This window comes from Mastacembelus armatus, chromosome 12 (assembly GCF_900324485.2).
Source record: "Mastacembelus armatus chromosome 12, fMasArm1.2, whole genome shotgun sequence".
Classification (NCBI taxonomy): domain Eukaryota; kingdom Metazoa; phylum Chordata; class Actinopteri; order Synbranchiformes; family Mastacembelidae; genus Mastacembelus; species Mastacembelus armatus.
The window spans coordinates 753104-770937 of record NC_046644.1 but is presented as its reverse complement, the minus strand read 5'-3'; the positions used below and the strand labels follow the sequence as shown (position 1 = coordinate 770937).

The window sequence follows — 17834 nt, the reverse complement described above, 5'->3', positions numbered from 1 at the left end:
ACACTTAAACTGAGGACTCGGGAAAACAGGAACACTAGCCAGACAAGATAAACACAGGACTCGGAAACTGACACATGAACACAGAACTCGAAGGAACAGAAACCACATACACAGAACTCAGACTACACAGAACTCGGGGTGCCGAAGCACGTACAAAGACTTGGGGGTGCCAAAGCACGTACACAGACTCGGGGGTGCAGAAGCACGTACACAGACAAAGTGGATCCTGTCTGATCCTTCAAACTACAGGTCCATGACAGGACGTGCAGGCAGGATCCTGACAAGAAGACAAGGTCCAGTGTATGGCCTTTATTATGCAGGGGACCAGAGACATGGTGTTTATGGACTCGTGTGTCTTAATAACTCAAATTACTGGAAGGGTCATCAGTATGGAGGTTAAAATCACCAAGGATTAAAACTTTCTCCAGTTTAGTAATAGAATATAAAAATTCTAAGAACACATGAGCAGGACCAGGAAGTCAGTAAATTAAACCACCATAAAATGAGTCATCATTGCCAAAAGGAGTTGAAAGTGTTCATTAGGCTCATTAGTCTGCATGAGAAGTGGTCCTGGTAGGTGAGCAAGAGTCCACCTCTTCACTGTGAGGCCCACAGGCTCCCTAACATGGAGCAGTCCAGAGGGTACAGCTCCTTCCTCTTCCTTAGCTGCTGGAAGAGGTACTCCAGTGATGACATTTAGCATTCAAAAGTTGCAGGGAAAAACTCTGCATACCACGGACTGTCATGATATGTCATATCGAGTACTTGTTGCCAATGAACTGACGGTAAAACCACTTGTTTAACAGCACTCCACACATATTCAGCTCCGTCAATGATGGTTGGTCACCACCATCAGATTAACAATCCATCATTAGCTAAGTAAACCACTCCACCCCTGGAAGACTGTGGCTCATCCACCTTGGCAGCGTAACCCCAGCCTAGAGATTCATCTGCTTCCTGAGCAGATTAGAAATTAGATTAGCAATTAGAATTTTTCACGAGATACTGGCAACAGTGTTTTTCATTAGGTATCTTGCATCAGTTCAAGCAGTTAAGTTTGACTTCTTCAGTGTTTTAGGGGATGTCTCAGCAAGGATCAGTTCAAGAAAACTGCCGACCAGCTGGATGTTATCTGCCTGTTTGTGTTCCTGCGCATAGGTGACTGCACAGAAAGGAAACGGGGAGGAAGAATCCAGACATAAACCTTTCAGTCGGAGGCCCATCAAGCACCTCTAACAACAGAGTAACTTTTCCTACAATATTACAATATTTCCTACAATATCATTTCCCTTTAAAAAAAAGATCTCAGCAGCATGGTAACACATGAGTGGTTAGCACTGTTGCCTCACAGCAAGAAGGTCGTGGGTTCATGTTAGATTCATTGGTGACTCTTAATTACCCATAGGAGTATGTGTGGTTGTTTGTCTTTGTGTGTCTATATGTGACAGTCGAAACCCCTTATCAGGATCCACTAGCCATGTAAGAGTGAGACTGAACTAGACCATGTTTTGACTGAACTAGACCCAGCCCCTTCACTTGATATTTACTGGCCTGACTCTGGAGTTGCTCCTTTTGCTTTAACACGGGGCAATGAGCGATAACATGCCCTGCCTTGTGACAATAAAAGGATGCCTTTGCTTCCACACTTGATCTGCTTTAGGGACTTTGAGTCGAGACAGGCGGGACATGACTTTTCTGAACTTAAAGCAGGAAATGCAACTTTGTAAGTTAACACATACTCAGCTATAAAATAGCTGAGTAGAGATCAAAGACACCGTGTTCTCTTTCAAATGCACCATTAGCTTTCTTAAATTCCTCCAATAGAAATAACTCTCACAGCTTTTCCCGTGGCTTTTCCTCACAGGCTTCTGGGACCAACTCATATGCTCTGAGTATGGCACTCTTCACAACATCACAATCAAGACTATCTTCTACAGACAGAGCTGAGACCACCTCTTGAGCTTTAACATGAATTTTACATTGCACAACAGAGGCCAAATTTCAGACGGCCAACAGAGTCCTGAGGGCAGTAGTTCTCTCAAAAGCGGCGAAATAGAAATGTACTTCATTCTCTCGGAATGGAGACAGGAACCAAACCTAAACCTACCAGAGCAGATGGGCTTGAGCCCTTTGCTGTGCATCTAACTCAAGCTGATGCAGCCTGATCAGTTTGTCTGCCTCAATCTCGATCCTTTTTAGGTAGAGGTGATACTCCAACTGAGTCCGTCTCTCATGTTCCTTGACTTGGGCTTCCAACTGGAGACATACAGACGCAGTTTTAACCTAGCGTCTGTGCCCGATCTGCGACACGGAGGAAAGGGGGTCATAGGGAGGGAGCACAGCTTTACACAGCTCCTGACCTACACCTTGCGGTCCTGCATCTTGGGCTTGGCACTGGAGCATTCACTGCCCACTCTGCCTGGCTCATCACCAGATCCAGATTTGAGAAAGCAAAACCCCTCCCACTGGTGCAAACCTCACAACCAGTCCCTCTAGTTCACTGACCAGAGCCACGTTAAAATCATATTTTCTCAGCTGTCTATAAAGCGAAATCTTAAAATAGTTTTCTGTTGTTTTAAATAGCTCCTCTTTTTTACAGCCATCTAAAAGCTCAAGAGACAGGGCAGCAATAAACAGTTCTACCCTAAACATGTCCATTAGGTGATATAACACATGTAACCTAATGTAACATGATATTATTGTGGCATGTCCATTTCCATCCCTCCCTATAGATGTTCCCTGTCCTAGACAATTGGTTTTCTATTCTGATTTATTTATTACTTATTGCTCATTCTGTTAAATAGCAACAGCCAGGTCTCACTTCTTCAAGTGTGAACAAAAAAATAAGTGAGGTTTGTCTCATGTGTAGATTAAAAACAAATATTTTGAAACATGTCAGGCTTCACTGTCTATAGCTGTTCTTGGAGCTGGAGCCTGTTGTTAGTTTTGTCAGACTGTAGTGATTCTTTGTTTAAGCTAGATTCTCCCCACTGAGTGACTGACTTTGTTTAATATTTTATTCATGGATGCTAAATGCATTAGCCTCAGGCTGCTACATGGTGTGTTTTGGTCCATGCAGCATGTGTGTGTGATTTTGCAGGATGCACTCTAACTGGCCTTGACATTAGCCAGGGGGATGGATCTGATCTGCACTGACCTCTTCCTGTTCTCTCTCTCTCCCATTATGTTACATGTCTTTCCATTTGTCCACCTCTTGCTTTCTACCTCCAAAGGACTTGGTATATTTACAGTAGAAAACCTCTAGCTCCCTTGTGAAAATCTGACTCTCTTTACACTTAAATACCTTTACAAGTAGCAGCTTAATTGCCTTGAAATTTGGTACAGGCATCCATATTGTGTACAAGATGAAACATATTGATACTTTTACTTTTCCTATAACATCATCAAGTTAAAATGTTGGGATTTGAAATACTTTAGTTTATGATGAAATACTGAACAAACTATCTGTCATGATCCGCACCTTGCACTTCCTGTTTGTTTTATTTTGAAGAGGATCATGGCAGGATCTTGTTTTGGTTCTTTTTGTCACTTTTCTTTGACCCAATTAGCCCATTGTTTTCACCTGCACCTCGTTTTCACCCCATGCCTTTTTATACACCTGTTTGTGCCTTTTGTCCTTTGCCAGGTTGTGTGTTGCCTAACCCTCTTTGCTATCTACGGCCGACGTTTTCACTTATTGTCAAACTCTCTCTGTTGCCGAGTCCTCGTTGGTTTCTGTTTTTGTTTGACGCCTGTCGCCTTCCCAGTCTGCAGCGGATCATGGTGGAAGATTCCGTTGTATTGTTACCTTATGCCGAGAGAGAAGTGCCTGACTCTTTTTGCGCTCTTTGTTTTTGTTCGTTCCGACTGGAGTCGGACTGAGAGACCTGGCGTATGAACTCTGAGATCCTCGGTTACGAGAGTTTTTTGTTTCTCTGCCTCAGTATACCTATGAACACAACTGCCTGATGTTTTTCTTGCCTTACTGATCTTTGTCACGCCCTACTCATCGTCACCATCTGCTGGACATTGCCAGTTATAACTGACTACTTCAATAAATGACGGTCTTCACTCCTGTGTTCTGTTGTGAATGAAGTTTGCTCCTGACCACGTTCTAGTTCATGACACTATCCTCATTCCAGACCTCTTTACCACATCCCCACACTGTTACACAAAGTAATAAGAGCTGTATAGCAGATATTAAAAATGAGGATGGCATCGTCACATACATGTTTCCAACATAGCTCCACCAGGCTCTTTGAACTTTGAAAAACCAAACATCCATTTGTGGTCGTGTGTCGTTGAAGCTTCCTAGTAGCATTAAAAAGCATTACTGAGCATTAACAATCTCAAGAACCCTACTTCCGAAGTGTAGGTAAGGGGATGCTCAATAATAAGCTGCAGAACAGCTTCGCTGCTCTCTGTCATGGATTCTACAAATACTGGAGGGATAAACACTATATTCCTTCTTATTCCCTCCCTATTTTTACTTTTCTTTCCTTACATTTATATTTATCTCTTAGTGTGTGTCTTTTTTTTTAGATCTTTCTATCTATTTTTCCTCTCCACCACTGGCTCATCCTCTCATTCTCCCCCTAATCACCTGCAGCAGCGTGAACAGAAAACAAAACACTCGCCTACAGTACATATGATCCTTGGATGGTGTGTGTATGTCTTGATGTATTTGTTGTGTGTACTGCAATCTGTAGGTGTGTACCACCTCAGCGTGTGAATGTGTGTGTGGTGGTGGGTATATTGTTCCATTATGGGTCTGTTTACACGCCCAGGTGGCCTCAGATTAACATTGATTTTTGTCTCCTGGAAACCTTTCGCTCAGCAATAGTGAGCCCACGGCAACGCTCGGCTCGACTCCCAGAGACCCCCCACTCACCCTATAACCCCCCCCCCCCCCTTGATTGAGAGCCTCAGAGCCAGGCAGCGCTCCTCCATCAACTTCCCTCCTCCCCTCCAGCTCTCAATCAAGGGTAAACAGACTTGTGAGCGATGGCACTTGATGCTCATTGTTGGTCTTATTTGTGTGTTTATCTTTGCCTGAATGACTCCCTCAGTGTAAAGAATGCAGGGCTGTCATGGTTGAAATGGACTGTGTGGTGAGACAGAAAGAGAGGGGGTGAGAAATAATTGTGAGCTAAAGGATGAGGATCAAGTTTATAAGATGAATAGAAACCTGATACTAGATCTTCCACCAGTGTGCCTGATGTTTGTGTTAGAACTGTTCGACAGTCTCTGGATTCTGTTCCAGACGTGTCTGGATTGCAAGGTATATAGTATAATACATACATAAAGACATACAGTACATACTTATAAATACCAAGGCAATGCTTTTATTGGATATATGTGTCAGTGTATCTCACTTTTCAACAGTGCTGAAACTAGAGAATGACTTTTCGCATTAGTTGAAGCAAATGGAGAAAAAAAAATTAAAAGTTTAGGAAAAGTTCAGATAATGTCAACACTGCCTGATTAGGACATGTTGACTTTTATTTGTTTTATGGGACTGTTAAATACTGTACGCCTTTGGTATTTGGCATCTAGGCTCTAACCTTGTCACTTACCAAAAGGAAATGCTAAGCTCAGCACAGCAGGCACATAGCACCCTGAGGTGAATGTAGATGCTATAATGTGGAGTCTAGAGGTGGGTGAAGTGAAGCTTTTGAAATACTGCCTGGGCAGCAGCAGCATTAAGTAAATAACCATGACCACAAGGGAGTATTGGATATACAGGTGACAGCAGCCTGGAGTTGACTACTGAAACTAACACTATTTTTTACTATTTATTGTGGTAAAATAAATTGAAGTAACAACACGGCCAACAATTTCTACAGCTGTAAGGATTGCCATTTTCAAAGGCCACCAAAATACACAGTCCAGCACTCATGCATTCATTAGCAGTTTTGTTTAGCCACAGTCAAAGAGACATGGCCACAGCAACAACAGCAAAGCAGGTCCCTGGCTGTCTAGCTATAGCTTGCTATGCTGACATTAACTAATTTCCTATTTCAAACTGAAGCACAGTCAGTTTGTGGCCTCACATTACCGCCCTTCTCACAGTTCAATTTCTTTCTTTCATTTGAGCTGTGTGGGAACACACAGGTTTGTCACACACAGGAACTCACCAAGACAGTTGGGACTGCTAACACACCTGTCGTATCTGTGTGCAGATGGTATGCAGAGGACCTGATGGTGCTAATGTTGGATAACTGGCTGTATTTTATTCATTAACAAAAGAAAAAGAAATAAAAAATAAGTACATGTATGAAAACACGAATTGGTGTGTTATGATGTGATGTGTGTTATGTAACATGATGTTACTGTATATTCAATGTTATTTCAAAAAATTGCATAATGCATTCTGTTGCTGTGGAGGGAGATTTCTAAATTGAGAAAGTGAGATGATGTCATCAGTCAGAATAGTTTGCTTCAGTCTTTTATTAATTTGTCTCTTGTGAGTCCAACAAAGTTGCAATATAGAGTTCTCTGGTCTGCTAAAATCCAGGGCAAACATCTTGTTTTGCAAGTGATTTGGCAACATTTCAGTGTTTCTGCTACAACAATCAGGACATGGAAATCATGTCATCAACACCTGGCTACTTGATATGACTGTGTGATGGTGTAATGTGAACAAAATGTTAATCCTAGGTAGCGTTTACATTTTCTCTGAAAAGTATATGGCAAAGTGATATATCAGAATAAAAACATATTTTGTGTGAGACAGGGTCAACATCCAAACATGATGCAGAAACTCAAAAAATGAAAATACTTCAAGAAACCATACTGCTGATATAAATACTATAGTTTTGAAAAAGAAATAATATTATCAACATTGTTGTGCAAGTTACTTGAAGGCAGTAGTTATTCATTTGTCATTCCTGAAGTTTATCTCATCTCATGACTCATTGAAAATTGAATTACAATACTTTTACTTTCAATTCTCACTATAAATAATATCAAATCCTCCCTGCCCACTCATTTTGTATTTAATACGTATAGCATTAGAAAAGCAGATACTGTGATTTAGCAACCGGTAATTACATCACTTTACTAAGTAATATGTTACAAACAACTTCTATGTCTGAGCTAGAACTGGAGCCGCAAAGAGACTTTTTCTCCACCAAACACAGAAACCTCCTGATTCTTTTTCAAATCTTATCAATATCAGTATCAGATGTTCTTCTTTTAAATCAAACCTCCAAAGTCCAACTGCAGAGTAAAGTATGATGGTGGACAGTTACTCATCTAAATTGGCCTGAATGTGCAGTTTAATGCTGGAAGCTATAATGGGATTGTCTGACTCAGTGTCTGATACTGAGAAAAGACATTTCAGCCACAGCTTGAGGCAGCCACAGGGCCAGCTGTGATAGATATTTTTATGTTTCATGTCACGTTGAAGGACACAAATTATTAGGAGAGGGGAGGAGAGGGAGAGGTGAGGAGAGGGGAGGGGAGGGGAGAAGAGGGAAGGAGAAAGGAGCTCAGTGTACTGATGGGAAGTCTTCAGGCAGTCTAGGCCTCTACTCTACTCAGCTGAAACTGCCATGATGTCTTTTATATGCATCACAAACGCATACATCTGCACCTCCTTGTAGGACCACTTTGTTGTTTTGGAATAACATTATCCATTTGCTTTGCTAAAGATGATAAAAATAAGAAAACAAACGATTTTTAAAAATGCCGGTTTTTGTGTCGGACTTGGTTGGTTGTCGCACGCATGACTCTTCCAGTGATGCCGCTCCCTGTCCAATGAGTGGCCTGTAGTCTGTTGACATCACATTTTTGTATCAGCTCAGCTCGCTTGGAGCCCCAGCCAAGGAGGTACTAAAAAAGTACCTGCTACTAGGTACTATCCCCTAATGGAAAACCTTAAAAACCAAGTCAAGTCAAGTCAAATAAAGCAGAGTAGTGCTAGTGAAAAAGCCCCATAACAGATGGTTCAGGGTCACCTGAATCAGCCCTAACTATAAGCTTTGTCAAAAAGAAAACTTTAAACGTAATAATAATACTTTATTTATATATATGTATATATATATATATATATATATATATATATATATATATACATAAATACTAAATCAAATGAATTAGTAAAATTATGAGATTTTAATATCAGGGCTGAGGTGCTACATCATGATTATAGGACATTAAAAACAAATTATTTCTCACAGTTTTTGCACAAATACATAGATAAAGATGCTGTTATGTTCATTAAACATTAACCACTTGGCCAGCTTGCTGCTCTCTCGCTGGCCAGAAAGACAGGCGCACAGACTGACAGACATCAGACAGGCAGATAGACTTGATATAAAAAGAAGATGAAGCAAGCAGACAAAGAACCACCACACTGCTGTGGGAAACAGATGAGATACAACCCGGCAGAGATACAATGTCCTTTAAAGACACTTTTCATCTTTAAGTGTATTTACTTCAAACTGTTCTAAAAATCAATAACCCCGCCCACTTCATCTTCACCTCCCATCAGCCATCAATCTCTCCATCTTTGCCTTCAACCCAGAAATATAAAGACACTGCTGAACCCTGGAGGATGCTTCACACCTCCACTCCAGCTTGTCTGGTAAATATATCCACCTGTCTGAACAGACGAGCCACCGGTCCCCCTCCACATCCCCACCACCACCTCTTTCTGACAAACCCCCAGAGGGTGAGCCAGGCACCGTGAAACTGTCTTTTATGGCTTTCTCCACTGTGGATGTATAACCTTTGCTTCAGCTCTGTTCTGCTGCATTGTGTTTTTCCACATTTTTTTTTCTAGAGCTGAGTTCCGTTTGGATTCAGTCTGACAGCAGCATGCTGAGAAGTCATACATTTGGTTCTGCTTCATTTTGAAATGAAGCTGGCAGGGATTTTTGCACCATATTTTCAGACATAGAGTTTCAGAGCCACACAAGGTCAGCATTACTGTGAAATACTGGGTCTGAAAGATATAGATTCAAATTTTTGAGCCACTTTAATGTCCTGGTGAGGTCAATGAGAAAACATGAGCATGAGAGCGAGCTTACCCAAACCAAAGACTGAACAAATTTTAAGAAATCAAAATGTGAGGAGTTGGTGTGGCTCATGCCATGATCGAATCTCAGCCAGGTGGACAGCCTGTGGACCTATGGATGTTCCTAATTTTGGCAATATTGCACAAGTGAAAGAAGGCAGTTCTGGAGATTTGTTTTATGTGTGAAAATCCTGGTCAAAAATAACTCCAAGGTTTTTCACAATAATGCTGGAGGCCAGGGATATGCCATATAAAGTAGCTATATTGTTAGAAAAACTTTTTCTGAATATTTAGGCCCAAATACAATAACTTCTGTTTTCTCTGAATTTAAAAGTGGAAAGTTATTGGCCTTTATGTCCTTTAGACACGCCAGAAATCTGGTTAGCTGGTTTGTGTTAACAGTTTTCATAGATAGATACAGCTGAGTGTCATCTGCATAACAGTGGTAGTGCTTCCTAATAACATTGCCTAAAGGAAGCATGTACAAGGTGAACAGAATCAGTCCTAGTACAGAACCTTGTGGAACTCCATAACTAACTTTTGTGTGTGTGGAAGGTTCATCATGAACATGAACAAATCAGAATCTGTCCGATAAATAAGATTGGAACCATTTTAATGCTGTTCCTTTGATTCAAATCACATGCTCCAGTCTGTAATGTGCTGTGGTTAATAGTGTCAAATGCAGCACTAAGGTCTAGCAGGACAAGTATAGAAACAAGGCTATCTGAGGCTAAGAGAAGATCCTTGGAGACTTTTAACAGTGCTGTTTCTGTACTATGATGTGCTCTAAATCCTGATTGAAAATCTTCAAATAGTTCATTCCTGTGTAAGTGGTCTGATAGCTGCTTAGCAACAGCTTTTTCTAGGATTTTAGAAATAAATGGTAGGTTGGATATTGGTCTATAATTAGCCAAGACTCCTGGATCAAGACTAGACGTTTTGAGTAAGGGTTTGATTACTTCAGTCTTAAAGGGCTGTATTACATAGCCTGATACTAGAGATAAATTTACCAAGTCTAATAAAGATGAGTTCATTAATGGCAGGGTGTCTTTAAGCAGTCTAGCCGGGATGGGGTCTAAGAGACACGTTGATGATTTCGATGAAGCAACTACTGATGTAAATTCAGAGAGATCTATGGGAGAGAAGCAGTCTAAACATAACTGAGGTCCTACAGATGATTCAAGAGCTACTGTAGTAGAAGATTCATTTATTGCAGGTATAGGAAGCATCTGCTGAATTTTATCTCTAATAGTTGTGATTTTATTTGTAAAGAAACTCATAAATTCATCACTGCTGAGAGCTAAGGGAACACTGGGCTCAACAGAGCTGTGACTTTTTGTCAGCCTGGCTACAGTGCTGAAGAGAAACCTGGGATTGTTCTTATTTTCAATTCAATTCAATTCAATTCAATTTTATTTGTATAGCGCCAAATCACAATACAAATCATCTCAAGGCACTTTACAAAAACTAAAACTAAGAACCCAACAATTCCCTTATGAGCAAGCACTTGGCGACAGTGGAGAGGAAAAAAACTCCCTTTAACGGAAGAAAAAAAAACCTCCAGCAGAACCGGGCTCAGTTTGGGCGGCCATCTGCCTCGACCGGTTGGGGTGAGTGGATAGAGCAGAGAGAAAAGAACAGCAACAATAAACAACAAATAGACACTGCAAGTTGGTGGGGCCAGTAACTGCATATCAGCGATAAACAGCTCCAGGACCAGGGACACCTGCAGAAGGTACAGAGAGAGAGAACAGAGAGAGAGGGAGAGAGCACAAACTAGGGGAGAGAGAGAGCACAAGGTTAGTGACATTCAATGGTGGAATATACATGAGGTGGGAGAGAAGGGGGGTTAGGGTAGGGGAGCTCAGTGCACCGATGGTCCTCGGGCAGTCTAGGCCTATAGCAGCATAACTAACTAAGGGATGGTTCAGGGTTGCCTGAAGCCAGCCCTAACTATATGCTTTGTCAAAGAGGAAGGTTTTAAGTCTAGCCTTAAAAGTACAGAGAGTGTCTGCCTCCTGAACCCAGGCTGAGAGCTGGTTCCACAGGAGAGGAGCTTGATAGCTAAAGGCTCTGCCTCCCATTCTGCTTTTGAGAACTCTGGGAACCACAAGTAGGCCTGCACTCTGAGAGCGAAGTGGTCTATTGGGATAATATGGTACTATGAGGTCTTTAAGGTATGAAGGAGCTTGATTATGAAGGGATTTGTATGTGAGAAGAAGGATTTTAAATTCTATTCTATATTTTACAGGGAGCCAATGAAGAGAAGCCAATATAGGAGAAATATGATCTCTCTTGCTAGTTCCTGTCAGGACTCTGGCTGCGGCATTCTGGATTAATTGGAGGCTTTTTATTAAGATATTAGGACATCCAGATAGTAATGAGTTACAGTAATCTAGCCTTGAGGAAACAAATGCATGGACTAGTTTTTCTGCATCATTTTGAGACAGGATGTTCCTAATTTTGGAAATGTTGCGCAGGTGAAAGAATGCAGTTCTAGAAATTTGTTTTATGTGTGAGTTAAAGGACATGTCCTGGTCAAAAATAACTCCAAGGTTTTTTACAGTAGTGCTGGAGGCCAGGGCTATGCCATCTAGAGTAGCTATAATTTTAGAAAAGTTATTTCTGAGATTTTTAGGCCCAAATATAATGACTTCTGTTTTCTCCGAGTTTAAAAGTAAAAAGTTACTGGTCATCCAGGCCTTTGTGTCAGTTAGACAGGCTTGAAGTCTGGTTAACTGGTTTGTGTTAACAGGTTTAATAGATAGATATAACTGAGTGTCATCCGCATAGCAGTGGCGCATTTTCCTCTATTAGTGATGAATAGTATGCAGTTCTGGCTTTATGGAGAGCTTTTTTATATGTTAGTTGACTGTTTTTCCAGGCTAGAAAAATTTCCTCTAAGTTTGTGGAACGCCACTTCCTTTCCAGCCTTCGTGATGCCTGCTTTAAGGTACGAATATGTAAATTATACCATGGGGCTAGTCTTCTCTGATTCACTAACTTCTTTTTCAGAGGGGCTACAGAATCAAGAGTTTCACGCAGTGAGGCTACAGCGCTGTCAACAACATGATCAATTTGGTAGGAAGTGGGATTGAAGCAACTGCCCTCCACTATGTTTATACTTGGCATAGATGTTAATAAAGATGGAATCATTTTCTTAAATTTATTAACAGCGTTGTCAGATAAACATCTGCTGTAGTGGAATTTTCTTCCAAACGCTGCATGATCCATCATTTTAAATTCAAAAGTTATCAAAGAATGATCTGACAAAACAGGATTTGGGGGAAAAACTATTAGATGTTCAATTTTGATGCCATAGGTCAGAACAAGATCAAGGGTGTGATTGAAACAGTGGGTGGGTTTATTAACATTTTGAATGAAACCAATTGAATCTAATATAGAATTAAATGCAATGCTGAGGCTGTTATCTTCAACATCTACATGAATGTTAAAATCTCCCACTATAATAACTTTATCTGATCTAAGCACTAAATCAGACAGAAAGTCAGGGAATTCAGTTAAAAACTCTGAGTAAGGGACAGGTGGACGGTACACAATGACAAGTAGAACTGGTTTTTGTGTTTTCCAGTTTGGATGCGAGAGACTAAGAGTGAGGCTCTCAAATGAGTTATAACTGTTCTGAGGATGAAAGTTTAATAATAGGTTTGAGTGGAAGATTGCAGCTACTCCTCCACCTCGACCTGTGCTTCGAGGAACATGATAATTTTTATGACTGAGGGGGGTTGATTCATTCAGACTGACATATTCATCCTGCTGTAACCAGGTTTCAGTAAGATAAAGTAGGTCAATTTGGTGATCAGTTCTGTTTTTCTGTTCAATAAGAGGAGTGGTCTCAAATATGATATGTAAACTGTACTATGGAGCTAATCTCCTCTGATTCACTAACTTCTTTTTCAGAGGGGCCACAGTATCAAGCATAGATTTAAATAACGATGGAATCATTTTCTCAAATTATTAACAGCATTGTCAGATAAACATCTGCTGTAGTGGAATTTTCTTCCAAATGCTGCATGATCCATCATTTTAAATTCAAAAGTTATTAAAGAATGATCTGACAAAATAGGATTTTGGGGGAAAACTATTAAATGTTCAATTTTGATGCCATAGGTCAGAACAAGATCAATGGTGTGATTGAAACAATGGGTGGGTTTATTAATATTTTGAGTGAAACTAGTTGAATCTAATATTGAATTAAATGCAGTGCTGAGACTATTATTTTCAACATCTACATGAATGTTAAAATCTCCCACTATAATGACTTTATCTGAGCTAAGCACTAAATCAGACTGGAAGTCTGAAATTCAGTTAAAAACTCTGAGTAAGGGACAGGTGGATGGTACACAATGACAAGCAGAACTTGTTTTTTGTGTTTTCCAGTTTGGGTGTGAGACTATGGTGCCTCATGTGAGTCTTCATGGAGTGTGTTTTTGGCAGTTTGGTCAGAATCATGTACAGTACTAGTCTGCTGGAGGTCATTTTGTACCGTAGGGCTCTGTAGGACTCTCAAAGTGCTCCTCCATGCACAATGGAGGAGATACTGGTTGTTGGAGCTGGGTTGTTGCCCTGCTGTCCAGTTCTCCTGGTGTAATAGCAAGTGTCCTGGTATCTCCTCCATGCTCTTGAGACTGTTCCCAGATGTCTCATCTTGGAGTACTGACCAGTGCTGATTTGTGCTACCAGTAATTACATGATTACTAGCAAAACAAAAAACTTGAAAAGAATTGCTCAGGAAGGATAAGGAGAGATCATTTGTCTGTGGCCCCCACCTGCAAAACCAATTCCCTTTCTGTGGGAGGGGGTTGTCTTGCTTTTGCATTGCACCTGCTGTCATTTTAATTTGCACAAAAGCAGGTGAAACTGATGCACAATCACTTGTGCTTCCTAACTGGACAGATTGATATCCCTGAGTTTAATTGACTTGGTGTTATACTATGATGATTAAGTGTTCCCTTAATTATTTTGATCAGTTTAGGTTTCTGTTCGACATTTTCCTGCTGTAAACGGTAGTGTAGCCAAGGCCTTAAAATGTGAACTTATGCTTCAAACCTAAGGTGCAATGTGTAAAATGTGAAAGCTTTAGCAGCGTTTAATGGTAAAGTATTATATTATATAGATAGATCTATTATATAGAGTTAGTGTGCTATATGATCATATTAGCAATAATTTCAAAGCTCATGCTCAAACTGAAAACATTGTGTGATGCTTTATTTTGTTACTGTACTGATGTGAAAACATGATGCAGAGATGAAGGTGAAAATATATATATAGATCTGAATGCTAACAAAGTGATTAAAGGACACTGCATCATTAACCAAAAAATGTAGGCAATCTACACCTGTGACTTCAAGTCACTACGAGATAATTTTCATATGAATGATCTGAAATCCAGGAAACAAAGAAACAGAAGTATACAGAATCTGTACTATTGTTAAAAAAATAAAATATATCTTACCTCTTGAGGTATCCGCAGAATAAATCATGTTTTTCATAATTACCACTAATCACAGTATGTTACACACACATATACACTGTGTAATTATGTCAGTATATAGGTAACCTAATGTAGATATGGACTTTAATTTTGAAGTGGAAGAAGTATTTATGTTTTCTTTATTGCTTTCAGCTGGAATCCTAAGGTGGGCATTTTTCATGCTGTTTACAGGAAAGCAGAGACTATGCTTCAAGATAATGAAAGAAATCTTTATTCTTGGCAGAGACCAGAAATCAGACTTTCAATATGGTATTTGTGGGTAAAAAAAGAAATCTAATTAGACTTTAAGTGAAGAAGCTTCTTTTTTTATTTGATCTGAAGAAGAACTTGTGATTTAAACTGTCTCAGAACCTATTTCATGTTCTCAAAGACAGATTGTTCAGTGAACCATTTAGGGGGGAAAAGAAGATGAGATACTTTAATTCAGTTTTTGAATCATCTGCAAGCCAATTGGTCCTTTTCACCTGCAGCAATGTTTCACAGACTTATTTTTCAGCATGACTTTCCAACAAAAACTTAGTCATATACATTTGTATTCTCAGACTGCCTTGCCATTTTGTTTCACTTCATTTTTCAGCCTGACATTTTGTTCATGCTATCGTCTAAATGTTTGGAAAGTGTGGTTATTTTGTTTTACCCTAACTAGTCTGAAGCTATATAAAATACTCTATTATAAATCAAAGTCAGGCATTGAAAACTTACTTCTCAATGTGCTTAAAGTTTTCAGTTCAATTCAATTTTATTTGTATAGCGCCAAATCACATTACAATCATCTCAAGGCACTTTACAAAAAAACAAAAAAACCTAACAAATTCCTTATGAGCAGCACTTGGTCACAGTGGAGAGGAAAAACTCCCTTTAACAGAAGAACAAACCTCCAGCAGAACCGAGCTCAGTTTGGGCGGCCATCTGCCTCAACCGGTTGGGGTGAGTGGACAGAGGAGAGAGAAAAGAACAGCAACAATAAACAGCAAATAGACACTGAAGGTTGGTGGGGCCAGTAACTGCACATCAGCAAAATACAGCTCCAGGACCAGGGACACCTGCAGAAGGCACAGAGAGAGAGAGAACAGAGAGAGAGGGAGAGAGCACAAACTAGGGGAGAGAGAGAGCACAAAGTTAGTGACATTCAGTGGTGGAATATACATGTGAGGGGGGAAGGGAAGGGAGGGTTAGGGTAGGGGAGCTATAGCAGCATAACTAAGGGATGGTTCAGGGTTACCTGAAGCCAGGCCTAACTATTCGCTTTGTCAAAAAGGAAGGTTTTAAGTCTAACCTTAAAAGTACAGAGAGTGTCTGCCTCCTGAACCCAGATTGGGAGCTGGTTCCACAGGAAGGCTCTGTATTGAAAGTACAAATTCAGACAAATGCCCTCTGTGGCTGTTACACTATTACACATTTTATTATATTATTCAATTATTATTTCTGATACATTAATATGAACTTACATTTATATTCTGACTTACGTTTTCCAGTTTCTGAGCCATAAGAAAAAATTAGTCTCTACATCATTTCAGTCTTTTCCAGACTATTGAGAATAAAAGCATTTTAAATCCTGCGATTTCTTACTGTGTTGTTTGCCGTTATCCAGGTGGTTTTTTTTCCTCTGAGGGTGGAGGAAGGGTGTTATTGATCAGGAAGTGAGGCATTGGAGTGCAGGGAGACAAGGAAGGGAATGTAGGTAGACGCTGCCTCAGGATGTGTTCAGACATAAGGAGGCTGCTCAGAATCTGAGAAGACAAAAAAAACCTAGACATTCCTCTTTTGTCTACTATATTTCCAGTCTTCTGTTCTGTGTTGTTTTTCTTTCATTTTTCTTCTTGCTTTGTAGAGAAGGATCCTTATATTTGTCTCGCTGAGCAGTATTTACACTGTAGACACAGGAATTTAATTTATTTATTCTTGTTTATTTGTTATTGTTATATTGCAGTAAATGCGTGTTATGAGCTCAAACTGTTGCTGTCAGCGCTCACATGGACATCAACACTAAACAACAGCTCCCAGGAAAACAGTGTTTTTATAACACATTGAGAGCTTGCTCTGTGGAGGTCCGAGAATATATTTTCTTCTGTGCTTGCTCCATAGTTCTGTTTGTTCTGTTAAGTAACTGCCATAAAACCTGATTTAGAAGAGCACTATATGTCACAATCAAATACACCATGGTGTGAACTGAGGAGCATTGACTCATTTAGGTGTTCTTCCTTTCTTCCCCAGGTGCAAGCCTTCCAAAGCCCCAGGTGAAGACAGCCTCTCTGGGTCAGGCTGGTAAGGCTCGCTCCCCTCTGCTGCCCGTCTCAGTCCCTACAGCGCCAGACTTATCAGAGGAAGGAGGAACGAACCCCACCGAGGATTCAGCTGCCAATGTGAGTCCGGATGGAAGGAATTGTGGTCGTTTTATAACACATTTGGCTATTATGATTTTGGATCATACATAAATTACATGTTAATTACAATTTGGAGAATTGCAACTATATATTTAATATATAGTAAAACTATATATATAATATGTGTGTGTGTGTGTGTGTGTGTGTGTGTGTGTGTGTGTAATTCTGGAGTTTTTGTTGAAGTACATTAAAACAGTTTAGACCAAATAATCTTTTCTTAAGATGTTGGCCTGTTGCTGGTTTAGCTGCCTCTGTTTGTAGTTGTTCTCAATTCAATTCAATTCAATTCAATTTTATTTGTATAGCGCCAAATCACAATACAAATCATCTCAAGGCACTTTAAAAAAACTAAAACTAAAAACCCAACAATTCCCTTATGAGCAAGCACTTGGCGACAGTGGAGAGGAAAAACTCCATTTAACGGAAGAAAAAACCTCCAGCAGAACCGGGCTCAGTTTGGGCGGCCATCTGCCTCGACCGGTTGGGATGAGTGGATAGAGCAGAGAGAAAAGAACAGCAACAATAAACAACAAATAGACACTGCAGGTTGGTGGGACCAGTAATTGCACATCAGCGATATACAGCTCCAGGACCAGGGACACCTGCAGAAGGCACAGAGAGAGAGAGAACAGAGAGAGAGGGAGAGAGCACAAACTAGGGGAGAGAGAGAGCACAAAGTTAGTGACATTCAGTGGTGGAATATACATGTGAGGGGGGAGAAGAGGATGACAAGAGGAGAGGGGAAGGGAAGGGAGGGTTAGGGTAGGGGAGCTATAGCAGCATAACTAAGGGATGGTTCAGGGTTACCTGAAGCCAGGCCTAACTATACACTTTGTCAAAAAGGAAGGTTTTAAGTCAGAGAGAACAGAGAGAGAGGGAGAGAGCACAAGGTTAGTAACATTCAATGGTGGAA

At 40.4% G+C, this 17834-nt stretch overlaps 1 protein-coding gene across 1 annotated transcript in view; it reads left to right on the top strand.

Moving 5' to 3' along the window:
• The window catches only part of dcc (DCC netrin 1 receptor), a 252047-nt gene that overhangs the window by 212458 nt on the left and 21755 nt on the right, over positions 1-17834 (top strand). Inside the window, exon 29 of the mRNA XM_026297730.1 lies at positions 16752-16900. Coding sequence (XP_026153515.1) covers positions 16752-16900 — 149 coding nt within the window. The remainder of the gene's footprint in view (positions 1-16751; positions 16901-17834) is intronic.